This window comes from Westerdykella ornata, assembly GCF_010094085.1.
Source record: "Westerdykella ornata strain CBS 379.55 unplaced genomic scaffold EI97scaffold_6, whole genome shotgun sequence".
Lineage (NCBI taxonomy): Eukaryota > Fungi > Ascomycota > Dothideomycetes > Pleosporales > Sporormiaceae > Westerdykella > Westerdykella ornata.
Window position 1 is genome coordinate 424,580 of NW_022986856.1, and position 25,194 is coordinate 449,773.

Here is a 25,194-nt window from a genome sequence, read left to right on the forward strand (position 1 = left end):
ACTTATTCCTCATGCGCTACCAACACAGTCCAGTCACCCGCATACAATGGGCAAAACCCGGCCAACGAGACCGGCGGCCGTCGATCGGTGAGTTGCAGTCAGCGGAACGATAATCAACAAAGAAAGAGTCCGCTGGAGGGACTTCCGCTTCCGTATCTCGGATGTGAGAGTGAGGTGGCGACATCAAGAATGTGGTGGGTGGCATGTATTGGTGTGGCGACTTGGGGGCTGAATAATTGTTCGAGAGAAAAGGCTTTGGCTAGGTCACATCCTGTTAACTTCGTGATGTGCTGACGGTGATATGAGTCACCAATTGCGAAAGCTGTTGCCTACGGTCAAGGCAGAAGCACAGCGTGGACAGCACCCAAGGGAAGGGCTGATGGCAATTACGAGGGAGATGACGCCTCTCGGACCCGGGACGTGGCCTCGAAGGATTGCAAGCCTGTACCTGTATTGGTCGTGTGGTCTATGTCTTGAAGGCAACGCCAAGGCAAATGTAGGGGACATTGTGATGAATTACAAACACACCGTGTGCCCTTCTTATGAAGGCAGATTCTAGATCACCAAAGGAAGCGAGTTGCACTACTAAATCTAGTGCTTTTATTTGGCGTTCACTTATCTCTGTTGAACAGGATGGTATGGAAGCGTGGCGGCGGAGCTCATCTAGGCCTTTCAATGTCCTCCTGATATCCAGGCTCCCGTCTTACCATGCAAGAACTGACGCCTAACTGCAACAAAAGCATTCGACATCGTCAGAAAGACCACCTCGCAAGGCAAAGGAACGTAGTTTTGCCATGTGCAAGATGCTCTCGTTCATGAGAGTATGCATCTTAGCAAATCTTATATGCGGCCCCGGAGGTCCGCAAGGTATCCAGCTTTCTGGTAGGTTGTATACATATACACACGGTGGCACATGAAAAGCGCAGAGCCCTCATACCCCGGTGCCCGGAAAAGCGCCTTTCTTGTTCAGCACAACCATGGAGTGTTCCCTGGAGATGTATCCCTTTATGAAGCCCTAAGAGCTGTTAGCTTGTATTCATGGGAGGGACGCAGTAATACTGAAGATGGAACAGGCGACGGGGCAATGGATAAAGGCCGCGTAGGTACACTGTGGATGGTGCGGGGCTTGTGGAACTGCCAAAGATTACATACCTTGTATATCTGGTTTGCAAGTATGCACTCGACCTCCTCGTCCTCGATCACCTGGCCATTCGCCTGCCCTCCCGTTCGCATGCGCAGCGCAGCTGCAAAATGTGACAATGGTATCCTACTCCTTCGTACTCGGTCCGCTTCGGTCTGACCTTCTTTCAGCTCTTCGAAGCCGGCAGCGAGAAACACCTTGCGCAGGAGATTCCGGACGGCTACATCGCGGCCTCTTTCAAGGGTTAGGTATATCCGACGCTTGACAAACTCGTCCTCAGCGTCCACCAAGGCTCGGTCAAATCCAGCTAGGTCCCCAGTTTTGATACAAGCTACCAGGGGCCCAAAGATCCGTTTGAGGCGTGGATAAGACGAGAGCAGTGCTTGAGTAGGAATATTGTGTGTGGTTATCAGGCGACATGGTATTAGATAAGTCAAGATCAACCTGGGCATGGGTCAATTATGAAGCAGCATCCTTATCGAACAAGCTCACTCTTGGTTTTTCGTTGAATCGGGGAGGCAAAGATCCCAAGCTTGGGTCAAGCACTTTTCGGCCTGTAGGTTCCGTCAGCTCAGTAAATACCCTCTAATCGCTCTTCATATCGGGCCACTGACTCTCTCATAGTTCTCTTGCAGAAACGCGAGAACCCCAACATAGTAGTTGTATGTCACTCTATGCGATGCCGGAAATTGTTGGAAGGGAGGCAGGTCGGATTGCGCTTCGACTGACCTAACGATGTTCTTGGACAAGCTTACGTTTTTGAGCTGTTTAAAAGTTAAAGTATGGTTCCTTCAAACGTACTGTAATCATACCTTGAAGTAAGTTTTGAATTGGAGATTGGCCACATAATACGTTCCCCATTTTCGTGATGAATTCAAATCTGGGTTCCTATCGAGGTATCAGTACAGCGCGTACGAACTGAGACACAGAACTTACCTGTCTCCCGAGCACAGGGCAAACATTCTGTTGTAAACACGAGCTGTGTCCTCGAGCTTCTCACTTCGCGGGACATTGCTGCTCACGATGTCATCTTGGAATACAGAGTTGGAGGTCGTGGCCCCTTTGGTTTTGGAAATTTGCTCATCCGCCTTGATGGCAAGCTTTCTTAGATGATTCGCGGTAAAGTACATGGCAATGAGAGCCCAAGGAGGCATTGCTCCATCCTGTAGGTGCTTCATGAACGCATTTACGAGCTCTTTCCAAGCATCATACACATCTATGCAGTGTCGGTCTCCAAGCCTGCCTTGATTCGAGGCCTCTTCTGCTCTGAGAATTGCGCCTACAGCCCTCCAGTACTTCACGAAGATATCAGTCCATGCGGCCAACTCGTCGTACTTGGTCAGCTCGGCTTTCTTGGCTTTGTTTGTGTATTTCAGAGCGCTGCGTATTTCCGGTTCGACCTGGTGCTCGTTCGAAGCACGATGAAAGTCATATAATCGAGCGGGATCATCTCGAGGAGCGACTGGGCTGAGGAGAGCGGCGATGGTATATGCGTCGCCATTCGCGTGTGCTATTCTGAAAGGTTCGAGTGCTCTCTGCATGGCGAATTGCGGTTACACATTCAAGCCATTAGTTGCCGGTTTTGGACAAGGTTGGACGAGGACAGATTCGATTATTAGGGCATGCCGTTGCGATTGCGCGTTGTTATTGCATCCTGTGAAGCTCGCGGGGTTGAAGTTGGTCGTTCATGGTTTCTGATTGGCGAGGCCCGAAGCGGACTAGCGCCTCGCACGATTGAATAGCGAACCCAAAATCCTCACCTTCCGACCGTCAACCTCGACAAACACTAACCAGCCAGCAGCCAGCAAGGTGAGTTTTTGATATTACTGTGTATGGTTGTTTTTCTAACTTGCATGTAGATGGGTAAGCATTCACCTCCTTTCCAGCCTCCCGCGCAGCCCTGCAATTGCAATCCAATCCTGAGAGGCCGAATCTCGTCGCGACCCGCGAATCGATATCATGGCCGTATGGACAACTGGGGATTGTGAGGAGGAATAGATTATTTCAGGACTGGCATGACGAGCGTGGGAGATGGACTGAGGATTTCAAAAGGCGTGATAGACTTGGACAATATCGCACGTTCCTCGCACCCACGACGAACCCACCTGAATGAACCATGGCACACGACACGGCTCGGATTACTGAGTCCTCTCATTTTGGAAAGCAATCGCAGGCACTGGGCAACAGGATTGAGCGAGGATAATAGGTACTGACGGTGTGTTAGGTCGTCTTCACGAGTACCAGGTCATCGGCCGCCATCTGCCCACCGAGGCCAACCCGACCCCTAAGCTCTACCGCATGCGCATCTTTGCGCCTAACGATGTGGTCGCTAAGTCGAGGTTCTGGTACTTCCTCGGCAAGCTCAGGAAGATCAAGAAGGCGAACGGCGAGATCGTCTCCCTGAACGAGGTGTGTCATCCTGAGCTCTTCTACCACCTCATTTTGCTGATGACCTTCAGATCCACGAGAAGCGTCCCGAAAAGGTCAAGAACTTTGGCATCTGGATCCGCTACGACTCTCGCTCAGGAACCCACAACATGTACAAGGAGTACCGTGAGATGTCCCGCACCGATGCGGTCCACGCCCTGTACCAGGATATGGCTGCCCGCCACCGGGCCCGTTTCCGATCCATCCACGTACGTCCACCGAGACGTCGGACGCAAGTTCATATGCTAACCCAGTCTGCAGATCCTCAAGGTCGTTGAGGTCACCAAGACTGCCGACATCCGCCGCCCATACATCAAGCAGCTCCTGGAGAAGAACCTCAAGTTCCCTCTGCCCCACCGTGTCAACAAGACCACCAGCAAGAAGATCTTTGCTGCCCGCCGACCTTCGACTTTCTTCTAAGCGTGTTTTCCTTCTGTGGAGTGCAAACTGGATGGGCCCGGATGATATGGCTTTTGGGGGTTCTTCTGCATGGCTTCAAGGATGAAGTATACTAGGCACGAATCAAAATCCCTAAAATGTTCAATCCAAATCAGGCGAAAAGGGCGTGGTGAGAGGGTGTGACGGCACAAATGTGTGTCGGGACGGAATACCCGAGTCCTAGAGCACCAGCGCATGGCCACCATGTGGGTGAGATAGCAATGAAGAAATGATTGCTGACGACTCGATTCGTTTTCGTTTCAGTTCGACCATGGACACCATGCCTCAGAAACCTTCTAAATCTTCGGCTTGGCTACAGGACCTCCCTTGGCTCTAACATCGATTGGCATCCACCACGGATATGCTAAGACATTTGTGTTCTCCATGGTACCCGTGAACTTGGGAGGTCTCTTCTGCAAGAAAGACTCAACTCCTTCCATGTTATCCCTATTCCATGTCAGTATGGCTAATTCAGCGTAGTGATCGATATGAGACGACTTACGGAGTCTGGAATAGCTCATAAATAACCCTAGAATCCAACAAATGCTGGCCCTCTGCGCTCCCAGCATCACGATACATAAGCTCCTTCATAAGAAACGTGCTCACCGTACTCGTATTCCTCGCCACCTCCTCCGCAATCTCGAGCGCCTTGGGCAGCACCTCCTCAGGCCTCTCCATCGTATACGCGAACAAATCGCGGAACACGGGATCGCTAGCCAGATACGTCTGGCCCGTGGTGACGGCCTGCATGGCGCGCGAGTGGCCGATGAGCCGGGGCAGGAAGAAGGACGAGCAGGCTTCCATGATGAGGCCGCGGCGGGCGAAGACGAAGCCGATTTTTGCACCCTTGTAGGCGACGCGGATGTTCATGGGGAGCGTCATGGTGATGCCGATGCCGACGGCGGAGCCTTGCAGGGCGCCGATGGTGGGCTTGCGGCAGTGGTGGATGGCGAGGGTTACGCGGCCGCCGCTGCGTGGAGTGGTTTGGTTAGTATTTTCTCCCTTCACGGCGTTGTTGGGCATGTGGCCTGCGAAGCTGGAGGGTGGGGGGTAGGATATGTGTGAAATGTGAAGAGGGCATACCCATCCCTATGCTCATTTGCCGCCTCATCCGTCTTCCTGAAACCAATCTCCAGATCTGCGCCTGCGCAGAAGATGCGTCCGTGGCCCGTAACTACGATAACACGCACGCGGTCATCAATGTTGAACATGCTGTACGCCTGCTCGATCTCCAGCATCATGGTGTTCGTGAAGGCATTGTTGTTCTTGGGGCGATATAGCGTGAGGATGATGATGGAGGGGTCCTTTTCGTAGTGCTGGGTTTTTATCTGCGTGAAGGGGAGGTCATTGTAGGATTTGGGGAGTGTGATGTTGGGGTTGGGGCTCGCCATTGAATTATTGTTAGTGAGGGGAGGTGGAGGAGGTGGAACTGGATTTCAGGAGGCTGGGGGAGGATAAGTCGAGGAGAGTTAGTCGAAGGGATCAAGCTACATCTCAATGTCCAGCGGACCTGTGCCGCTTCATGTTCATCTACTGCTTGTTGGAAGTGGAGAGTCGGGAATGCTGAGATGAGCCGAGGTTGGGAGTTCTGCTTGGCGACAGTGAGCCACTGACGACGCCGAGTCGAAGTTAATGAGTCTGTTGGGAACAGTATGACTGTCCCATATTTTGCCGTTTCGGTCCACGGTAGGAGAAAGGAAATCAGATGAGAAGAGCGGAAAGTGAAGCTTAAGAGAAAAGCGCCATAACCAATGCAGTGACGCCGTTGCCTTAGACGCATTTCATGCCCTTTCCCAAGCTCCTCAATGTGGTATCATTAATATACAGCTCCATCAGTGGTTATATCCACCCTCTGCAAAAGCTCGCGCCATTTCTCTTGCGATCCCTAACCTTAATACCCTGATGACATCGCTCCCTTTCGCGTCTTTGTCGAACCCCTTTCTCCAATCCCAGGCCCTCTTTGCGTCATCGACTGTACCACCTTTTACCAGCACCGTGCTGCTATCTGTGCTCTGCCCTTCGATAGAGCCAAAGTCGGTGCTGCCGATTAGAGAGTATTGACTGGAAGCCGTAGTCAAATTGGAAGTAGACTTCTGCATTAGGGAACGAGACGACGGCGCTCGACCATCGTGGGCTGCCGTGAGGGTCGTGGAGAGCACTTCTTCGCACTGTGCGCGAATCATGCTCGGAGCCGTGTCCAGGTCTTCCACTGCTGCCAAAAGCGAGTACAAGTGTTCCAGAGTGAGTGTGCGTTTGCTCTGATTGACAAAAAGGAGGGCTTCCCCGAGAAGAGGAAGCAACACATCCACCTGCACCACAGTCTCCACTTCGGGGTCGTAAAGCCCTCCTCGAATACTGGAAGCTGCACTGGAGATGATGACCATCAAAGCGTTGGCTGCGGCACGTTTCCTAGCCATAGGTCTATGTGCTGGCTTCTGTCCGTCAGTTGCGAGAATGCACTCATCCCGAAGATCATAGAACCTCCGAATCGTGGCGTAACCACTGAGGTGGTTCGACAGCATATGTGCAGCATCTGCGTCCAATGACGCAAGCTTCGTGAGCGTCTGCTTTGGTGACATTATCAGGGCTTTGAGGCTCTCGTCAAGCTCGGCGGACGGCGGATATGCTATGGATTTTACCAAGCAGTGAGCCACGAGCACGCGGAGGACCTCTTGTATCTTGCCCGTCTGATGTGCACGTGCATAATACAATAGCGTGTCGCCGTAATTCTGCGTGCTGTTCCGAAGACGCTCGGCATAACTCTGCGGCATGGTTAGAGTGAGGTTCGGAACGTTTCGACATTGGGCTTACCAGCGCGATATTTCGGGCATGTTTAATCAGGCCCATGCTGTGACACAGTTGGGTAATCTTGTCAACGCGTTCTGACGAGTCAAGCTTGAGGTCGCGGAGAATAGTGTCGATCCGTGAGTCTCGACGCTGATGGTCATCTAGTCGTTCCAGAACTCTGACTGCCATTTCCCAACCCTCCCGTACGGTCTTGTCGTCCGCAGTGCGGAAAACGTCTCTTGAAGCCAATTGATCCGCGTATGAGATCAACAAGTCGTCCTTGGAAAGGCCTGTCCGTGGCTGCTCATTGTTGTAACTGAGCACCATAAGGTCGCTTTCATCGAACTGGTCCATGATGCCACCTGGACGGCGGAACCAGTCTCCACTACTGGCCACTTCTGCCACAGCAGATGCCAAAAGTAAAGACCAGCTACGTAAAATGTGCAATGCTCCTTCGATATTGCCATCAAGGACGCATGCTAAGGCAACTTCCACGCGGTCTGTGGGATCGATACCGAACTCCTCCTCCTTGCTCTCGACAACAGCTGCAAAGGAGGCCGCCAGGCGATCACAGTAGGCCTTTATCGGTGTCACATCCACGTCACGCACCCTTTGCGAGGACCGCGCCACGGAACGGCGGCTCGCAGCAAATGACCCTTGCGGTATATCCTCCTCATCCCCATTCCACCAAACCGTGAGCCCTATCACAGCCTCCAACCAATCTCCAGCTGCTGCCATGATATCCTCTTCTCCGCCCAAGAGCAGTCGATACAGCCGGCTCAAATTCTCGTATATGGACCAGGGCACTCTGCTCTCAGCTTTGCGACTGGCGACACTTAGGTTGAAGTCATTTTGGGATTGAGACAGCCCAAAGTGTTGGGCTTCGAAATTTTGCGAGATACTGTGCCGACTTTGGCTGCTTCCCTCGGCGTATTCCTGTAGATCTTTCATAGCCAGTTGTACTCGTTTTCTAAATATACTCCATTCGTGACCCCTGATATCCCAGTCGTCAGATGCTACAGCAGGGCATTCGTGGAGGAGCTCTATTGCCGCGTGTACAACCTGATTTGTGTTATAGAGATGGTCGCCACTATAGCCATCGTCTCCTAGCCCATCGGCTGCGGCTGTTTCTGCCACAGCGAAATTTGCACCTTTGAGCAACCTTAGGGCGTCCGCAAAGTTGCCTCGTACCACGGAGAACAGGACTGCATCCCAAAACGCCTCGTGGGCCGAGTACCCTTCCTTCTCTCGCATAACCAAGGCAACTTCAGATAGAGCTGGCGTGAATTTGTTCAGCCAGTCCAGTAAAACGCGCGGGATGGGAGTATAGCGTGCGGGTTCCGACCGCCGGGCCACAAGGGACAACGACGATTGTTGATCTTGATGAAGAATGGGGGTAGGATGATGGATACTGAGAAGAAGACTCGTTAATTCATGTGCGTCGATTAAGGACTGATCTCTGGTTGCATTTGCCGAAACTTCCAACACAGCCAGCAGCTCTCGAGAAGCTTCACAGAGCAGTGCGGTCCGGCGTTCTGGAGCATCCGAAATGAAGGACTCATGCAACTTTTCTAGCAGCTCTTCAATCGCCAGGATCACGTCATCGGGCTCTCGCAAAGTCGGTCGCTCAACATTGGAGGTAAGGCCTTTGGCCATGTTGGTTAGATCGTACTGCGATTGCTTGACTCCAGCTCGGACCATCGGAGCAACTAGAACATCGTCCGTGAGACTGTTTCGAGACATTATCGATTGAGAAAGCCGAGGATTGCCGCGCGACCGAATGTCATAGTGCTGACCGTGTAAAGCATCTTCCTCGTCCTCGGCCATATCATCCTCCTCCTCCTCTTCCTCTTCCCCCTCCTGGGCGTCGTCCTCCATGTCCTCGTCTGCCTCCTCGGAGCCCTCTGCATCTTCGTCATCCTCCTCATCATCCGGAGGACTGCTGGGAACGCGGAAGCCACTGGTGGTCTTCCCACGCTGGGAAGTTGGTCGCGGTGACGTGGGTGCGTGGAAGAGACCACTCCCGACGCCGGTTAACTCGGTTTTGGGAGGAGAGCTGTTGAAGTCGGTTCGGTTGAAATTGAAGCTCCCGGGGTTGGAGGGATTCAAACGGGTAATGCCAAAGTTGAGACGAGCCGGTGGTGGACCTGCTGGAGTGGAGGATGGTACAAAGGATAACGAGCGTCCTGGTGGAGGCCCTGCTGGGGTAGTGGAAGGGCCATTGCGATCGGGAGAAATGGTCGCGTCGCGAAACATTGCGGTAGAGCTCCGGTGAGGCTCCAACAGTTCTCCCGTGCGCGTCGTCTTGAATCGATGCGCGTTCTTCGGTAGTTGGTCGATAAAACGGGTTTCCGACGGTGCACTTGAGCTTCGGGAAGCTACGCGCGTCTTTCAATCGCCCCGAAGAAGACGAGGGTGTAAAGAGCTGAAGAGACAACTGCTTAAACAGACCATCACGAGAAACAAATGCGGCCTTGACGAACCCCAATCTCGCGGCCAAACTATTCTCCGCACATCCGAGAGAGCGGCTTGGCGTCGAGTTCCCTCATTTGCTTGGCATGCTTCTCTCTTCCACGCGGTTTTGCCACACGGGGACTGGATGCTGTGTCATCATACCCGAGTGGGTACCATTATCATTCTGTGCTACGCCCTGGGTACCAAAAAAAACGGAGTTCTCACGTCGCCTTTCCCAAGGACCCAAAGACCGTCGAAACGTTGGCAGCCCGTCAGCCCAACAATGAGGCCTGCTTATGTATCGCCAGCGTCGCTGCGGCTTGGGTCCGCGAGGAGGTGTCCTTGTGCCGAATCAGATGTTGCGCCCGCAGTCCTAGCCCCCCCATGTTCCATATTCGGACTTCATACATGATACCACGCGCATTTCGCCCATGTCTTCAATATATCTGCACCGGACTACGAGGGCACAACGCTCGCAACGGCGGATCGCTGCAGGGGCGTCTTCTTGTTTGGTGATGATTAAGGTACACTGTGCAGGGATGCGCAGCTGATGATGAAGACTGACCACGAGCGAACGCCCACTGACATGGCTGGAGTTGGCTCGCCCGAACCTGTTGGCAAAAAACGCCGCTGCCGTCGCCTAGCGGCGCCGCCTTGGGACTGACTGCCTATGACATATACAGATGATGCCCCTGCTCAGGCTGCTCTGCCCGCAAACGTCCCATTCATACACGCCTTGTTGTCTCTGCCCTACTGCAACTCCACCCACTGTTCGTTTTCGTTTCTCACGGCGTTGACTGCGACCTATGTCGGATTCTGATCGCGCCGCTTCTTAAGCACTTTGCCGTTCGTTCACTTTTCGAGGGCTTGCGCTCCGAGCCATGGTGCACAAGCAGGGCATCTGGGCGAAAACAAAGACCGGCAGCAAGGCTGGCTTCGATAAACTGTACGGATGGGTGGACAAACTCGGGCCCCCGATAAACAGGCTCTCAAACAAAGTGGGCGCTGAAGCTTTTTGGCCGACAACTCTAGACAAGGAAAGCGACAAGGCCGCCAGGATTCTGAGGAGCTTCTGCAGTATGCCAACCTTCGCGAGTAGGTGCGAAGACTTGCTAACTAGCAATAGAGGATGGCTTCTACGTCGAAGAGGAGACCCCAAACACAGATGGCCCGAAATCGAAGCAGAAGGTGGTCAAGAAGATCCCGCCAGAGGTACGTCCCTTGGCCCTGCTTGCCTGTAGAGTGCGCGCATATTTCACCTGTTTGCGCCGCTTGCGCAAATAGTGCATACAATTACGGCAAGACGCCTCAGGCTTTATGAACGTTGGGCAGGGACCTTGATACTAACCGCAACCTTTGCAGGTGATCAAGAATGCCAAGGGACTCGCTGTTTTCACGGTTATGCGAACGGGGCTGTGGGTTTCCGGCGCCGGAGGCAGTGGAATACTCATTGGCCGCAAAGAGGACGGGACGTGGTCTCCACCGTCGGGCATCATGCTCCATACCGCAGGGTTAGGCTTCTTAGCAGGAGTGGACATATACGATTGCGTGGTCGTCATCAACACCCAGAAAGCCCTCGAAGCCTTCTCCAAGATACGATGCACGTTGGGGGGCGAGATCAGCGCTGTTGCAGGTCCTGTTGGCGTAGGAGGCATGCTAGAGACTGAGCTTCACAAGCGTCAAGCACCAATCTTCACCTACCTGAAGTCGCGGGGCCTTTACGCAGGAGTACAGGTCGATGGAACGATCATCATTGAACGGACAGACGAGAACGAGAGATTCTATGGCGAGCGCATTGGTGTCAAGGAAATTTTGGCTGGCAAAGTCCGACATGCCCCGTACGAGACACGGAGGCTTTTAGAGACCCTCAGAGCCGCCCAGGGGGATACCGACTTTGACCAGTCCCTGCTACCTGACGAGGCACCCCCCGCAGACTTTGAAGTTGAGAGCGAGAAAAAGGTATTTGGAGTACCAAACAGTGAGGATCCAGATCCTTTCGGAGTGTTGGCTCTGGAACAAGCGGGGCTCGAGATCAGAGAAGCCGGCACTCGGAGAAGGCCGACAAGCGAGCAGTTCGAATTCAAACCTAGTCCAACTAGTCCTATATACACGACATTCCGGCATAGCATGGATCGCTCGACCATGGAGGCAAGAAGCAGAAGATCAAGCTGGCGGACAAGCGCTATGAGCAGTATCGCGGAGAGCCGTCAAAGTATAATGGTAGATTCAGAGACTCAAACGGACCTTGAAACTCCTTCGTCGCCACAAGAGAACTCAAACCTGCCACCCACACCTGGACCGCCGTCGAGTAGTGGGATGAGAGACATACCAGAAGAAAAGAGCATAGACGATGCGAGGAGAGCAAGCGCTTCCCAGACAGATGATATCAAGGACGAGCCCCATCCAAAGATCTCAGTTGAAACAGCAGCAGAGGAAGAGGAAGAACGGGCACTCACGTCAGAAAAGGGATATGAAGATGATAACAACAAAGCAACAAGCGTCGACGATATGAAAGACATATCGACTTTCAATTCAAACTCATCATCGGGGTTCGTTGATGAACACCTCGACGACGATGCGGACGACGATGTGGAACTGGTAGAGCCGGTTACATATCTGCAAGCTTCCGCTCCGCAAATGGTCACCCGCGCACGCATCGTCACTGTTCCGAAACCTGTCCCTCCGAAGCTACCGCCCCGAAGCCCGCTTCGCAAGCGACATTCTGATAACTCGAACTTCTCCAGCGAGGGCAACACACCTGGCGAATCACGCGATATGGCCTGCGGCCCTTCTCCTGACCATCCAGGGTCGCCGCCAACGCCCTCGCTTCGAAATGATGCGTCATCCGGTTATTCGTCTCATGAGAGCGTATCCTCGATGGAAGCATTGGGACCGACCGATCATCAGCCAGTGGCGAAAGGCAAACTGAACGCCTTACAAAAACAAGAGGACAACGCATTCATTTCTGCGCCTTCGTCCCCGCCTAGGCAAGTACCAGGCAGCTTCCATTGAGGGAAGTGCTTTTAATGATCCGACGTTTTGTGGGAGGGATCAGTGAGTTCCACTGAACATTATTTTGTGTCACGAGGATATCTGTATTTGGGTAAGATTACTTCTGGCCCTCAAGCTCCCTTGGGTATGGCGTATGGCATTTAATGACTTATTATGGTATCATGTATATGCTTATGAAAGGCGCATTTGGAGGATTTTGGTCTAGTGAACCTCGTGCTGGTATGTGGCCATGGTATGTATGAGGTGTGGTATCCCACAGGTGCGAATCACGAATAGTCAACAGTATTGTTTATTACATATATATATATATATACTTTTTTTTTGCTTTCATCGAGAGGGTTACAATCCTGATTGTGAGTGCAGACGAATATATGCACTGAAGCAAATCCAGACCAGCCACGACTGCGCCACACTAACCTAACTTTGCCAAAGAGGTCCATGCTCAAAAAGTTCCAACATTGAACATCAACCGCCCGAAAATATCACCACACATCATCCCGAAGCGCACACCTACTCCCGCCCGGAAAAATAACACCCCCATACGCCGAGGGTTTCAACGCACACACGAAATCCCATGGCCTCGAACAAAGCAGCCAAACGGCCACCAAAAACCGTCTCCGGCTTCGCAATCCTCCCGCTCACCCTCCCCTCCCTCCCCAGCCTCCCATCCCAATGCAACGATGCGAAACACTACCTCTACATAAAACCGCACGAGCCCTCTCATCCGGACCCAGACGCGGACCGCAGCCTCTTCATCTCCAACGTCCCCTTCGACGCCAACGAAGCGAATCTGCGGACGCTGTTTGCGGAGCAGTTCGGCGGGCTGAGGGTCGAGAGGGTGGAATTCGATGGCTCCGTGCCGGCGGCGCCGAGTTGGAAGCGGTATAAACATGCGCCTGTGGTTTCAATGGCAGCAGGGTCTTCAGGCAGGGGGAGGAAGAGGAAGAGGGATGAGGAGGTTGTTGCGGAGGGGGTGGTAGAAGATGAGGAGAGCGCGTTACCACGGGTGTGGAAGGGGGAGTTGAGGCCGAGTGGAGCGTGTGCCGTCGTGGTGTTTGTCGATAAGGCGAGCGCGAGGGGGGCGTGGAAGGAGGTTCGCGCGGCTGTGAAGGAGGGGAGGGAAATCAGATGGGTGGGTGGGGAGGTGGTGTTGGGTGTGCAACGTAGGTGGCTCCCTTTTATTCTTCGTCTTCTCGGATTTTCTTGACGTCGACCCTGGTGATGGACTTAGCTGGTGCTAACAGATTCAACTGCAGGCTACAAACAACACCACGCGCTAACCTTCCCCGCCAAACCCCTCTTGCAATCCAGCATAAACGCCTACCTCTCCCAATTCACCGCCGCCGAAACTGCACGCAACCGCCTGCGCCTCAAAGCGCGCTCCGTCCCCGACGAAGACGGCTTCATCACCGTTACAAGAGGCGGTCGCGCGGGCCCCGCACGGCTCGAGGACGCGGAGAGGAAGCAGAAGGAGCTGGAGGAGAGGAGGAAGAAGAACGGGGTGAAAGATGACTTTTATCGGTTTCAGACGAGGGAGAAGAGGAAGGAGAGGGAGGTGGAGTTGCGGAAGGCGTTTGAGAAGGATAGGGAGAGGGTCGAGGAGATGAGGAGGAGGAGGGGGAAGGTTAGGGTTATGGAGTAGGCTGGGGAGATGCAACAGGGAGGATACCCTTCTGAAAAGAGTTTCTTTTGCCTTTTGGGCTGTGGAAATGGTATGCACTTGAGCACCAGCGATATGTCATGACATGTGGTCTTCTTGTAACTGGCTCTATTATCTATGCACAGGCTCCAGGGACTGCCAAAGCGTCGTTCCGCTTTGACAACATCTCGCAACTTGATCCCCTTCCAAGGGCGACCGGAGCGTCTCACGGGCTCTTACAACTAGGTAGGCCCTTTTCATGTACGATGAATTGCGAGTTTCACAAAGCGGCTGTCCCATTCCGACAGAGCAGTTGGGCGTGGCAGTCATATGGCATACGCCACGACTACTTTGATCGTGCCTCCGTCATCGCATTATATCACGCCTTAACACGGAACGCCACTCATGTCAAAAGTATAATCTACGAAATTGCGTTGCATTCATTGACCAAGTAATCTAACCTACAGAAGAAATTGCAAGGAAATGTTTAGTCGAACGTGGAAAGCCGTGGTAGATCCCCCTCAGCATTTTTTTTTTCTTCTTCTTTTCTTATTAACACTTTGGATGCCCTAAACATAGGGAGCGATCCGGCGAGCCCCTGCGGTGGCGATCATTGCAAACGGTAATCTTCTGCTGACAGCAAGCCGACCCTTGCTTGGGCGAGGGCTTCGTATGCACCTTCTCCCAGACGAGCGACGGCAGACCGTTGGGGAAGGTTTCACTGGCCTTGAGCGAGTGACACTCCCAGTACATCTGGCCTTCGGTGAGATGGAGGATGCGGTTGCAGAGGAGACGCTCCATGAGTACCCAGGCGCGTGTATCCCAGGCGAAGCCGGCGGATTGCCAGACCTTCTGGAGGTGGCTGGGCGTGGACGGCGATGTGGATGATGATGATGCTTCGGAAGTCATGTCAGTCGATATGACAGATTCGTTGGCGTGGCCGACGACGATGGTTATGAGGGCGTTGCGGTAGGTCGATGCCATCTGGGCGCATTCCTGTTGTTTGTCCGCCTCCGAGTCCTGGATTACGCAGAGCGAGTCGACCCAGATGTAGCGTAGGCCCATATGTTCTGCTGCCGTGATGGCGTCGTTGAGCTGCGTGGAAAGCATGGGTCGCGGAATCAGGCAAAGGTCGGTCTCCAGCATCGCAGAGGATAGGGTAAGGTCGTCATCGCCCCAGGTATAGTTGAGCGCGGCATACTCGACAGGACCGGCCAACTCGGCGGTGTCAATGAGTCGAATGCTCTGTAGTCTATCCGCACCGTTGTCCGCCTCATCAGGCCGGATATCCAGTAGGCGAGTGGGTAGTTTGCCGGCCTCGGGTGAGCGTGAATGGCAGGATTCATGGCCGTGGGTACACTTGTCAAGCCACTCCTTCAGCTGTACCGGCGATGGGTTTGGCTGGGGTATTTGCGACAGCGGCAAGACACCAGGGCTGGTTACCTCATCAAGTCCCTTGTTGAATTCTTCCTTGAGGAATTGTTGCACCATGTCCAGCTCTTCATGCGGTGCTGGGAAGGACGCTTGCTCGTTCGCCCACGCCAGACAACACGCCGCAGGCGTGAAGATTAGTGCCAACTCGGCTGCTGTGGGACGTTCGCTGGGCTCCATCCTCAGTGTGGACTGAATCGTCTGTAGGGCTACCAGCTCCTTTGCGTTGGTTGCCTGGTCCGTGAAGGTGCACAGCCAACCGTGCAAGCCAGCAAGATCCTGCCAGTAATACTTGCCATGGCGTCCGGAGAACTGCTTCCGGAACTCTAGCGTTTGAGTTCCGCTCCTGTCCAGTGCAGTAACCAGCATCTCAATGAAGACACATCCCAGACTCCAAATATCGGCGGCTTGATCGCGCTTCACACCCGATGGAATTTCCGGTGCGCAGTAGCGGCGAGTTAGTGGCGCGGTATCCTCCTGCTGATCGGTAAATGAGCTGACACCGAAGTCGCTCAGGATTACATGCGGCATCTCCCCGTTGTTGTGCATGACCAAGATGTTCTGCGGTTTGATGTCGCCATGTGTGATTACGGGGCGCTGCTCGTGGAGGTACCTGATCGACGAAACCAGGCATCCGAACATGTTCAAGACCGTGTCCAGTAGGCCAACAGGTCTCTGTATCTCCCCAGTCTGCATGCGCTGGAGCCATACGGCTAGCGTCGTGTCTGCGACAGGTGTGAGAAGGATCGAGACCTTCTCATCCTTGGCATAGGCACCGAGGAAACGGATAATATGGGGATGGCGGAGCTTCTGAAGAACACCGACTTCCTTCTTGAGCTCTTCAATCGCCGACTCTTCGCGGTTCTTCAGTGTCTTGCGACTGATCCTGAGCTTTGTATCTTGATGGACGACTTCATCGACTGTACTGAAGCCACCAGCACCAAGGAGCTTGACACTTAGGAAGGACTGCGACTCCAGGTAGGGGTCCCCTGGTGAGGCAGATCTTCTATCTTCGAGTAGCGTGTTGACGTCTGAATACCACAGGGAGCCATTACCGGCTCCCTTGCTCGTTGGATCACCTTCCAGCGCCTTTTCATGAAGGACCATCTAAACCTATCAGTTATGTTCAGGAGGATTCTAGATGTTGAAATTACCTTTTGTTTGAAGTCTACCGTTTCACTAACAATGCCACTGTGATCATCATCAAGGTTCTGCACCTACGCCAGAGTCAGTATCGGCCATCTAATGCATGGAGGGAAAGGGACGTACCGCAGACTGATTCTCGTGTGAGTGATGGCACGTGTAAGGCATCAGGCCTTGTGTTACGGGTGGAAGTAATGGTGGGGGAGGAAGAGAGGGCCCTGGGATCAGCGATACCGTGGTGTTCAAACCATCGTCACAGCAACTCTCGAGCGAAGGTAGGATGGTTGCCTCAGAGGCACCCACGTTCTTCTCCAGCCGGCACGCATCCTGAGTGAACGTTGAGCACCGCTCTTCCTTACCCTGATCCAATCCCACCTCTTGTAGCACCAGGTTCATACCAGATACTTCTCCGACCTTGAAGCACTCTTCGTCTGCGAGCTGGCACCCAGAAGGCTCCCCTGAACTCTGGTTTGAGCCAGATGCGGGCACAGCGTCCGATAGCTGGGTCGAAAGGTATTGGTATTGGCCGAATCCGCCGAAGGGATTGTAGCCGTTGCTGCCATCACCGCCTTCGTCCTGCTTGCCGCCCGAATAGTCTTGCCCATCAGGTCGGCCGCTGGACGGACCCTCACCGCCCTGGAAACTATCGGGGGCATTGTTGTCATCGCCGCTATCATCGTCGCCCTCATCTGGGGATTGGTCGTCTTCTGGATCCTTCCAGTCTAGCATGCACTTCCCGTTCGCAAAGTGCTCTGCGATATGATCGATTCTGTCCTGCCTGGACTCGAACCGGTGAGTGCAGAATCCACAGTGGCGGGGGAAAGTGGAGTCGGTACGGATCAGGGAGTCCTTCTCATAGTCTTCAAAATTCATGCCTGGGTGAATGTTCCCAAAATGCTATTACCGTCAGCAACATGTAATGCGAGACGCGTACCAAGGCTCTCCGCAACTGCACACCACCCTGCAATTCCTCCATCTGTCCTGAGCCTCCCGACTGTTAAATCGAGCCTGGAAAACAGCAGGACAGAGGAAGCGCAGGCGCGTGTTCAGTCGGATCAGATGAGAGGCAGTATAGACCGATACAATACTTACCTGTTTGAAGTGATATCGTCTAAAGCATGGCTTCACCTTGTCAACCCCCTGGCTGATGCACAAGCTACATTTCCACGACACAGCAGGATACCCCTCTTCCTCGTTTCGCTTCCAGTCGCACTTCCGCCCGTATCGTTTGCCGCATTTCCGGGTGCACTGGAAGATTTTGTTCGGATCCCGGCGGAGAAGGTCGGGATCATTGGTGGGTGTGCATCCTTTCTTCCCACCACGCAGAGGCGATGTGGTGCTGTCGCAAGTGCGGCTGAGGGTAGTTGCCTCAAACTGAGTTTGGTTCTGAGTGTCGTCGAGTTGTGGCGACTGTGTCAAGCTGGTCTGTGACTTGTAGGCAGAGTCATGACCTGCAATCCCATGCTTCAACATTTGACCGAACCACGCCCTGATGGCAGCAGCCGGTTCCCCTGTTAACTGGCTTAAAGACTCGATGTGCCGGTCACTACATTATGACGAGGTAAGCGTCACGTTCTGAAGCGATGATAAACTGTGAACAGGAGGCGGCTACATACCTTGGGAGCACGTTGTATTTGCTGAACCAGGTAGCGCACACATCAGCCGCCTGGTCGTTAAGGCCGACCTCCACAATACTTGAGGCGGATGACAGAAGAGGGGATGTGAAGTTGCTGTTGCACCCTGCACCTTGATGCCGCTTCCGCTGGGGAGCATCTTGCGTATCGATCTGCAGCGGACGCTTCATAGAATTCACTGGATATGTGCCGAATATCTGTGATGGAGAGGTAAAGTCAAGTTGACTGAATGTTGAACCTGACGCCAAGGTATTATCCATCGTCTGCACAGCATCAGTTCCTTGCTTGCTGGGAGATGCCATGAAGACCTTACCTGGTTCAGTGTGGGGTTCTGATACGCTTCTGTATTCATCGAAGCGAAAGAGGAATCAAACTGGCTATAAGCCGTGTCGACACCCTCATCGAACAGAAAGAAGTCCGTGTCGGTATTACCCTCGGACAGGTTAGGCATCGCAGTGTTGGCGAAATTCATGTTACTGAAGTCCATTCCAAACTGGAAGCCTGCGTAGTTCTGGTTCTCCATTGAGACTAAAGTTCTTGACGCTGGACGGGTGTTTGGTTGGGGGGAAGGTCAAAATCGCGCCCTTTCAGACGAGGGCCAGAAGGTGTTTACGGATTAAGAGTGACTCAGGATGAGTGCTTGCTTAAAGCCAAGTGGGATAGGGCGCCCTTCCGAGCGTTGGTGAAGGGCGCGCAGGGCTAAGCGGGGTTTTCTGACGGGCTGCAGCTGGGGTTTCACCGGGGTATAAATGAGAGACGACGTGATTGGCATAAAGGTGCCTTCGTCTAGGTATACACCATAATAAGCCTTGAAGCTTAGGTTACCAACGAGCTGGTCAAACTGGAGCTATTCCGTCATGAAGGCGGAGTGAACAGGTATCTGAACGTGCGGAGGAAGCGCAGAGGGTTATCATCCACCTGGACCTGGAAAGTGGCAGTGCTACCGAATACGAAACATACGATGCGCCAAGAGATTGGACGAACAACCCCAATCGCGATCGAACAGAGGACAACACTTCTTCCCAGCAGTTACTTCTGCTCCGAGAACCCAAAATCGAAACAAGTTCTGGTATTTGCAGAAGCCCAGGAGGATGATATTTCTCGCGAGCCCAGTACAGCCTCTAGCCTGGTGCTGCAGTGTGGAAGATCTGAGGTCGCTCGACTCTTGAAATTTATGCTGACATACACTGCTAATACAAGTACAGCGTGAACCTGGGTAATTTGAAAAGGGCGGTCAAGGCATTTGGAGTTCAATGCATGGAAGAGGGATGTGATCGTGGCTGTGCCTCACTAACCGTGGCTGTGTACGGAATGAGCAGCCAATAGCCTTTCTCAAAATTTGCACCTATACAAGTACAAGCAAGCGCAACAAACGTCAATGCAGGATACGCCTGGATCCCAAAGAACTCCAGATAGTGCATATGCTATGGTACAAACAACGCTCGACTTTTACTTGGTATACGTCTTCTGCAGGTGCTTCGCGATAGTGGTCAACTGGATGTTGCTGGTTCCCTCGTAGATGGCGCCGATCTTGCTGTCACGGAAGTACTTCTCTGCAAGGCCTTCCCTGACGAAACCCATACCTCCCATCCACTCAACAGCCAAGCTAGAGACCTTGCCAGCAACCTGCGAAGCGTAGAGCTTAGCCATGGCCGCATCCATGACGAAATCTTCGCCGGCCTCCTTCTTGCGGGCCGCGTTATAGACAAGCGCACGGGCAGCTTGGATTTCGGTCCAAGCCTGTGCCATCTGGTGCTGCATGCCCTGGAACTCGCCGATAAGTTGGCCGAACTGCTTGCGGTCATTCCACGCATAGCTGATCTGTGTCAGTACGGGTTGAAAGACCAAACACAGTCAATTCCTGCTTACCCAGCGGCATTCTCAAAGGCACCCAGGGACAATCCAGTCATCTGCGCGGCAATACCGATTCGACCCTCGTTCAAGAGACCAATAGCGTACTTGTATCCTTCGAATTCGTTTCCAAGAAGGTTCTCCTTTGGAATCTCGACATCATCGAAGTTGAGCACGCAGGTGCTGCTGGCCTTGATACCGAGCTTCTTCTCCTTCTTCGCGATGGAGAAGCCTGGGGTTCCCTTCTCGATGATGAAAGCTGTGATGCCCTTGTACTTCCTGCTCGGATCTAGGTTGGCGAACACAATGAAGAAATTCGCCTCCTTGCTGTTAGTGATCCACATCTTGTTGCCATTGATTTTGTAGCCGTTCTCAGTGCGCGTGGCTTTCGTGGCCAGAGCAAAGGCATCGGATCCGGAGACCGGCTCCGAAAGACAGAAGGAACCTGTGACCGTTGGCAAAATCCATACATAGGGTTTGGGGACATTCGGACTGACCAACAGTGTTAGTGGCAAGCTTGGGCAACCACTTTCTCTTCAGTTGCTCAGAGCCCCACTTCAGAATGGCGGTGTTGACCAAGGTGTTGTGAACATCGCACATAACACTGACGCTGGGGTCGACACGCGCCAGCTCCTCAATGGCGATAATGGCAGAGGTGAAGTTCATGCCAGAGCCACCAAAATCCTCTGGAATCTCAATGCCCATAAGACCCTGCTCGAACAGCTGCTCCACAACAGTGGGATCCATCTCCTCTGCCTCATCCATTTCGCGAACCTTTGGGAGAATGGCTTCCTGAGCGAACTTGGACACCGAGTCGGCCATCAACGTTTCGGTCTCGGACAGATGCGTGATAGGTGTCGGCGGGATATCAGAGAGGTCGGCTTCACGTCGCGGGGCGGTCGCTGAGAGGCATCGTATTCTGAAGGTGCACTATTAGCATTCAATTGCAAGAGTCCCCTCCTTCTGCCGTGGAGGACATGTGAACGTACTGCTGCGGGGCGGACCTGGCCAAAGCAGGTCGCACCTGGCGGGAACATACAGCGGCAGACCGGGCAAGTGGTCGCAGAGCTCGAGCAATCGTAGCCATGGTATCCAAATTCGCACAAACTGAAGCAGAGCAGTGGAGCTTAGAAGTTCTCGCCAGCAAGAAGGTATGATGTCGGAAGTCGCGTGGCTCGGCTGGTGCAGGGTGGGTTAAGCCGAGGCTCGATCAGGACCGCTGTTTTCCGATCAGATCCAACGCACGTGCGAATCTCGAGATATCCGCAACTTTGAACATCAGTTGATCGCGGAGGAGCCACCTGCATACAATGATAATCAATCAAAGCCCGTGCGGGTATGTCAGCGTCATATCCCATGGTCATCCAACGCAGCGCACACCCTATCCTAGTGCACAAGTGTGGTGGACATCATATCGGACGCACGCAGTCTCACGGGCATGGGGAAGTGCATTCAGTGCCCGTATGTGAGTCGTTGAGCAATTGTTTGGTCTAACTGCGGCCGTGGCCTTCTTGAGCCAGATGAACATGTACAATTGGCTCATTTGGCCATCTAAATCACTTCTCCATTCAATGTCCTCAGGCTCGTCCTATTCGGTCACTTGTTTTCCTATTTTATCGAAGCCTGCACAGGCTTCCTCCGCGTGGTCAGATAGACTAGTTAGTTTTTATACTCAGCGGCTTCCTTGGTTACATTATCACACATTCCAGCAGCGGCCCCAAGGATGGAGGAATGCGTAGCGTATAGAAACGGTTCGCGGGCAACTTGCATTGTCTTGAGCTCCTTGACCAAGTCAGGCCGTAAGAGTAGAGCCTGGATAAATTGTCAAAAGTAATCGTACACATCCGTCAGAGTCCGCTTTATGCAGAACCGTACTCTGTCAACCACTCTTTCTGGGAAAAATGCCCGCCGCGAAATAGTGGTAGGGAATGCGCAGCGCGTCGTTGGCATAGGTAATTCGAAGCAAAGAGGTGAGCGAGTGTACGATTGCTTTCTTGTCGGAATCTATGTCGGAATTAGGAAAGTCTCTGGGATTCTTGCAATAGAAGGGTGGCTGAAGATCCCTGAAGAACCTCTGCTGGAAGAGTGGCCACAGGGCATCCATGGATTCTCAAAGTTGGGCAATCAGTGCGTGGAATTCGGAGCGAATTGATCATCAGTAATTGTAATGGTCGTCGTGGTCCTGAGAATCACCTCGATGATGACATGATGACATTGGAAATGAAAAATCCTTCGGATAGCCTCAAGGAGTCGTCGGTAGCCTGCGGTCGGTGTAGAGAAGGGGGTCTTCGTTTATTCGTATACGGTAAGCGTTGATGCAAAGCGATAGGGCGGGGAAAAAGAGCGACATCGGCTATGCAACAACCTTGCATCGTCGCAGCTTAAGTTACCAAGTAATGATAGCCCTTCACAGGATACTCCGCCCTTCCAGCGAGACAACATGCACAACATGCAGCTTTTGCACGAGATATTGGCTGAACCGGCCGCGGAAGACTTGGGACCATTATGCTATTCGTGATGGAGAAGGGATGTCGACTGAACATTGAGATACTATGTAGGTATTTATTGTAGGGGCCCTTACGTTCAGGTTTATTTTCCAGCTAAGAGGAGCTGCGTCAGTATTGTGAGGCGCTGCCAGAATTCACCTCCCAGCAGAGAACCGTACATGTCGCATGGAGATGCCGTATGAAAAACTTTTACGAGGTCCCAGGTTCTAGCAGGCATTTTCTCGCGATTGAATGACTGAGGCCAACCGCGGCCGAGGGCACCCCTAGAATGGGTGGTAAACCAACTAAATCATCCAGCTCCAATTTCTTTCCCGGCCGTCGCAAAGATGGCAGACGACAATCCTACTATTTCTACTCTGGCGACAATGACAGCCGCATGCCGACTAATCACGCCATTTCTCCACAGTCCATAGTCATGCGAAGAATCTGGCCTTCTCTATCTGGGGAACACAAGTTCCCTAGACCATAGACCTCTCCACAAGTCGCGCCTCATTGGCCAACTCAGGGAGTCAGACAACCCACGCCCTCAACCTGCCAAGGCCCATTTCTCAGCACACGCCCTACACCATCTCTGCATGTCGCGACCACTCCAACTTTCGTGCAGGTGACTCAGAGTCCGGAACAAGGCACTTATAAACTAGACGGATCCAGATTCCAGCCATGCAAATCGCTCCTCCATCTCGTCGACGACAAAAGACGCTTGGTGTTACGTTTGACGCGTCTATCGAACGCATTTGAACCAGCTCTTTCGGGCCTTCACTAAAACGGCCGGAACCCCAACGTCTTTGTTTCTATTAACGGCGACGTCTCCCGCTAGCGCCCGGCTGGGAACGTCAAAGGTGGACCTACCTTATTATTTACGATGACGGCGCGCTCCTGCGCACTAGCAGATGTGCAGTCGCAAACAATTGGGAACCAAATTGAAACCAAGATGCGGACCCTAGCATCCTGCGGAAAGCCTGCGATTGAGATTGAGCTCGGTGGCAGCCATGGAGTGCACGGGAAATGGGTTACCAGCTACTCCACCATGGACACCATCAAAGGGACGGTTTCCGTAGTAGCGCCCCATGATACCCCCTTCGAAGATATTGAGATTGCCTTCGTAGGTATGTTAGCATCTCCTCCTGCACTCGCTCTATCGTGTCGTGTCGCGTGAGCTCACATTCACACCAGGTACAATTCAAGTCTACGTCGATAGAGCAACTCCCACACCATCCATCACCGGTCGCACAGAGGCCACTCATCGATTCCTAACGCAGAAGCAACCCATCGAAAACACCGAATTCCCTTACCCGCGGAAGCTGCTCGCAAACAAGAAATACGTCTTCCCATTCACTTTCACGGTTCCAGCTCAGCTGCTCCCCAAGGCATGTTCGCACAACGTGTCAAGCGACGCCGTCCGCCACAACCACTTGATGCTCCCGCCAAGCATGGGCGATCCGGACGTCGCTGGATTCGGCACAACGCTGTTGGACGACCTCGCGCCGGAGATGACCAAGGTCGTCTACATGATCCGGGTGCGCATACTCCAAGAAGGGAAATCGTTCCCCTTGCTGGTGGAGAAAACGAAGAAGGTCCGCGTCAAGCCAGCTTTCGAGGAGCAACCACCCCTCACGGTCAGCAACGACGACGCAGAGTACCGCCTGCGCCACGAAAAATCCATCAAAAAGGGGCTCTTCAAGGGCAAACTGGGAACCCTGACCGCCGAAAGCGCTCAACCGAAACCCCTCGTCATCCCCGGCGCACGCTCAACGAACAACTGCCGCATCACCACCATGGCCAAACTCTTCTTACGTTTCGATCCCGCCGACGAATCCCACGACCCACCATCCCTCGGCTCCGTGAAGAGCAAAATCAAAGTAACGACGTACTACGCGTCAGCACCCCGAAAGGACTTTCCCATACGTTCTGCCCTGGCATACGACGTAGCGCAAGGGGTCTACCAAACGACCCTCCCCCTCTCGACTCTCTGCATCGCATCCGCCAAATGGACAAAGCACTCCTCCGACTCAAATCCCAACCCCTTCCCCCGCCGGGACTCGTGCCTCTCGGATCGCTCAAGCCTCTCCCACACCTCGCTCTCGGCCTGCAACATCCCCACCCCCGCGCAAGACTACAAGGGAGGAATCTTCTACACAGCCGCCATCCTCGTCCCCATCGCCCTCCCACTGAACAAAAATTTCCTCCCTACCTTCCACAGCTGTCTCGTTTCCCGCGTCTACGTCCTCAGCCTGCAACTCTCCTTGTCCACGCCCGGCTCCTCGGCCATCGTGGGCAGCTCGACGATGAGTCTCCGGGTGCCGGTGCAGATATGCGCCGAGGGCAGCGATGAGGGGATGGCGAATGCGAGGGTTCGGGCGGCGGAGGAGAGGGTCGGGGAGGAGATGGTGGAGGAGGAGGTATTCATGAGGGCGATGAGTTTGGGGCTGCCGCCGAGTGTGGGGGGAGGAGGGGGAGTGGAGGAGGAGCCGCCTGAGTATGGGGCTGTGAGGAGTGTGGGGAGGTATAGGACGACGGTTACGGTTGTGACGTGAAAAGACATTTTGATATCCGTGCGGTAATGTGTCCTTTTTCTTCTTTGCTTTTTCTTTCGGAATATTTTGCATTTGTGATCGGGATTGGGTGGATAAATGAAAGAACGATTAGAAAGAGTACGCGAGGACATTGGAATGAATTGGCGAGTCGCCGCTGGGAAGGAGGAAATTCCGTATGAATTGGAAGGGAGATGAA

At 53.4% G+C, this 25,194-nt stretch overlaps 9 protein-coding genes across 9 annotated transcripts; 4 read left to right on the forward strand and 5 right to left on the reverse strand.

Moving 5' to 3' along the window:
• Positions 1 to 577: 577 nt before the first annotated feature.
• Positions 578 to 2,790, reverse strand: EI97DRAFT_431932 (uncharacterized protein). Its single transcript, XM_033798051.1, has 6 exons — positions 2,078 to 2,790; positions 1,954 to 2,029; positions 1,756 to 1,905; positions 1,634 to 1,695; positions 1,153 to 1,585; positions 578 to 1,015 (listed from the first exon to the last, which is right to left on the reverse strand). The coding sequence occupies exons 1-6, from the start codon at positions 2,680 to 2,682 to the stop codon at positions 932 to 934; spliced, it is 1,410 nt and encodes a 469-aa protein (XP_033655398.1). The 5' UTR covers positions 2,683 to 2,790; the 3' UTR covers positions 578 to 931.
• A 125-nt stretch (positions 2,791 to 2,915) lies between these two features.
• Positions 2,916 to 4,269, forward strand: EI97DRAFT_275854 (60S ribosomal protein L20). The gene is made up of 5 exons (XM_033794319.1): positions 2,916 to 2,950; positions 3,001 to 3,004; positions 3,366 to 3,550; positions 3,601 to 3,777; positions 3,830 to 4,269. Exons 2-5 carry the CDS (start codon positions 3,001 to 3,003, stop codon positions 3,986 to 3,988), a joined length of 525 nt encoding a protein of 174 aa, XP_033655399.1. The 5' UTR covers positions 2,916 to 2,950; the 3' UTR covers positions 3,989 to 4,269.
• EI97DRAFT_487929 (enoyl-CoA hydratase/isomerase family protein) lies at positions 3,916 to 5,397 on the reverse strand (the record flags this gene model as incomplete). Its single annotated transcript, XM_033802189.1, has 3 exons — positions 3,916 to 4,453; positions 4,509 to 5,042; positions 5,090 to 5,397. The coding sequence occupies 3 exons, from the start codon at positions 5,395 to 5,397 to the stop codon at positions 4,303 to 4,305; spliced, it is 993 nt and encodes a 330-aa protein (XP_033655400.1). The 3' UTR covers positions 3,916 to 4,302.
• An 87-nt stretch (positions 5,398 to 5,484) lies between these two features.
• Positions 5,485 to 9,220, reverse strand: EI97DRAFT_275897 (uncharacterized protein). The gene is made up of 2 exons (XM_033794320.1): positions 6,818 to 9,220; positions 5,485 to 6,768 (listed from the first exon to the last, which is right to left on the reverse strand). Exons 1-2 carry the CDS (start codon positions 9,047 to 9,049, stop codon positions 5,839 to 5,841), a joined length of 3,162 nt encoding a protein of 1,053 aa, XP_033655401.1. The 5' UTR covers positions 9,050 to 9,220; the 3' UTR covers positions 5,485 to 5,838.
• Positions 9,221 to 9,705: 485 nt separating this feature from the next.
• EI97DRAFT_431935 (DUF500-domain-containing protein) lies at positions 9,706 to 12,589 on the forward strand. Its single transcript, XM_033798052.1, has 3 exons — positions 9,706 to 10,324; positions 10,374 to 10,459; positions 10,610 to 12,589. The coding sequence occupies exons 1-3, from the start codon at positions 10,129 to 10,131 to the stop codon at positions 12,257 to 12,259; spliced, it is 1,932 nt and encodes a 643-aa protein (XP_033655402.1). The 5' UTR covers positions 9,706 to 10,128; the 3' UTR covers positions 12,260 to 12,589.
• Positions 12,590 to 12,723: 134 nt separating this feature from the next.
• Positions 12,724 to 14,182, forward strand: EI97DRAFT_431937 (uncharacterized protein). The gene is made up of 2 exons (XM_033798053.1): positions 12,724 to 13,422; positions 13,516 to 14,182. The coding sequence occupies exons 1-2, from the start codon at positions 12,834 to 12,836 to the stop codon at positions 13,899 to 13,901; spliced, it is 975 nt and encodes a 324-aa protein (XP_033655403.1). The 5' UTR covers positions 12,724 to 12,833; the 3' UTR covers positions 13,902 to 14,182.
• Positions 14,183 to 14,319: 137 nt separating this feature from the next.
• Positions 14,320 to 18,975, reverse strand: EI97DRAFT_431938 (uncharacterized protein). Its single transcript, XM_033798054.1, has 6 exons — positions 18,420 to 18,975; positions 18,089 to 18,369; positions 17,565 to 18,018; positions 16,599 to 17,369; positions 16,484 to 16,546; positions 14,320 to 16,436 (listed from the first exon to the last, which is right to left on the reverse strand). Exons 1-6 carry the CDS (start codon positions 18,627 to 18,629, stop codon positions 14,451 to 14,453), a joined length of 3,765 nt encoding a protein of 1,254 aa, XP_033655404.1. The 5' UTR covers positions 18,630 to 18,975; the 3' UTR covers positions 14,320 to 14,450.
• A 435-nt stretch (positions 18,976 to 19,410) lies between these two features.
• Positions 19,411 to 21,249, reverse strand: EI97DRAFT_431939 (acyl-CoA dehydrogenase NM domain-like protein). The gene is made up of 4 exons (XM_033798055.1): positions 20,947 to 21,249; positions 20,455 to 20,876; positions 19,976 to 20,402; positions 19,411 to 19,922 (listed from the first exon to the last, which is right to left on the reverse strand). The coding sequence occupies exons 1-4, from the start codon at positions 21,042 to 21,044 to the stop codon at positions 19,556 to 19,558; spliced, it is 1,314 nt and encodes a 437-aa protein (XP_033655405.1). The 5' UTR covers positions 21,045 to 21,249; the 3' UTR covers positions 19,411 to 19,555.
• A 2,077-nt stretch (positions 21,250 to 23,326) lies between these two features.
• Positions 23,327 to 24,998, forward strand: EI97DRAFT_374012 (uncharacterized protein; the record flags this gene model as incomplete). Its single annotated transcript, XM_033795429.1, has 2 exons — positions 23,327 to 23,570; positions 23,638 to 24,998. 2 exons carry the CDS (start codon positions 23,327 to 23,329, stop codon positions 24,996 to 24,998), a joined length of 1,605 nt encoding a protein of 534 aa, XP_033655406.1.
• Between the last annotated feature and the right edge of the window lie 196 nt (positions 24,999 to 25,194).

Excerpts from the sequence above, each read along its gene's own strand:
- EI97DRAFT_431932 (XM_033798051.1), bottom strand. The coding sequence starts at position 2,682 with ATGCAGAGAGCACTCGAACCTTTCAGAATAGCACACGCGAATGGCGAC. Across the intron at positions 2,030-2,077 it reads GCCCTGTGCTCGGGAGACAG|GAACCCAGATTTGAATTCAT; the intron begins GTAAGTTCTGTG and ends ATACCTCGATAG. Across the intron at positions 1,016-1,152 it reads TTGCAAACCAGATATACAAG|GGCTTCATAAAGGGATACAT; the intron begins GTATGTAATCTT and ends AACAGCTCTTAG.
- EI97DRAFT_275854 (XM_033794319.1), top strand. Across the intron at positions 3,551-3,600 it reads AGATCGTCTCCCTGAACGAG|ATCCACGAGAAGCGTCCCGA; the intron begins GTGTGTCATCCT and ends GATGACCTTCAG. Across the intron at positions 3,778-3,829 it reads CCCGTTTCCGATCCATCCAC|ATCCTCAAGGTCGTTGAGGT; the intron begins GTACGTCCACCG and ends CCCAGTCTGCAG.
- EI97DRAFT_275897 (XM_033794320.1), bottom strand. The coding sequence starts at position 9,049 with ATGTTTCGCGACGCGACCATTTCTCCCGATCGCAATGGCCCTTCCACT. Across the intron at positions 6,769-6,817 it reads ATGCCCGAAATATCGCGCTG|AGTTATGCCGAGCGTCTTCG; the intron begins GTAAGCCCAATG and ends ACCATGCCGCAG.
- EI97DRAFT_431935 (XM_033798052.1), top strand. The coding sequence starts at position 10,129 with ATGGTGCACAAGCAGGGCATCTGGGCGAAAACAAAGACCGGCAGCAAG. Across the intron at positions 10,325-10,373 it reads GATTCTGAGGAGCTTCTGCA|AGGATGGCTTCTACGTCGAA; the intron begins GTATGCCAACCT and ends AACTAGCAATAG. Across the intron at positions 10,460-10,609 it reads TCAAGAAGATCCCGCCAGAG|GTGATCAAGAATGCCAAGGG; the intron begins GTACGTCCCTTG and ends CAACCTTTGCAG.
- EI97DRAFT_431937 (XM_033798053.1), top strand. The coding sequence starts at position 12,834 with ATGGCCTCGAACAAAGCAGCCAAACGGCCACCAAAAACCGTCTCCGGC. Across the intron at positions 13,423-13,515 it reads GGTGGTGTTGGGTGTGCAAC|GCTACAAACAACACCACGCG; the intron begins GTAGGTGGCTCC and ends ATTCAACTGCAG.
- EI97DRAFT_431938 (XM_033798054.1), bottom strand. The coding sequence starts at position 18,629 with ATGGAGAACCAGAACTACGCAGGCTTCCAGTTTGGAATGGACTTCAGT. Across the intron at positions 18,370-18,419 it reads AGAACCCCACACTGAACCAG|ACGATGGATAATACCTTGGC; the intron begins GTAAGGTCTTCA and ends GATGCTGTGCAG. Across the intron at positions 17,370-17,564 it reads GACGATATCACTTCAAACAG|CATTTTGGGAACATTCACCC; the intron begins GTAAGTATTGTA and ends TGACGGTAATAG.
- EI97DRAFT_431939 (XM_033798055.1), bottom strand. The coding sequence starts at position 21,044 with ATGGCTACGATTGCTCGAGCTCTGCGACCACTTGCCCGGTCTGCCGCT. Across the intron at positions 20,403-20,454 it reads GCTTGCCACTAACACTGTTG|GTTCCTTCTGTCTTTCGGAG; the intron begins GTCAGTCCGAAT and ends CAACGGTCACAG. Across the intron at positions 19,923-19,975 it reads GCCTTTGAGAATGCCGCTGG|CTATGCGTGGAATGACCGCA; the intron begins GTAAGCAGGAAT and ends GACACAGATCAG.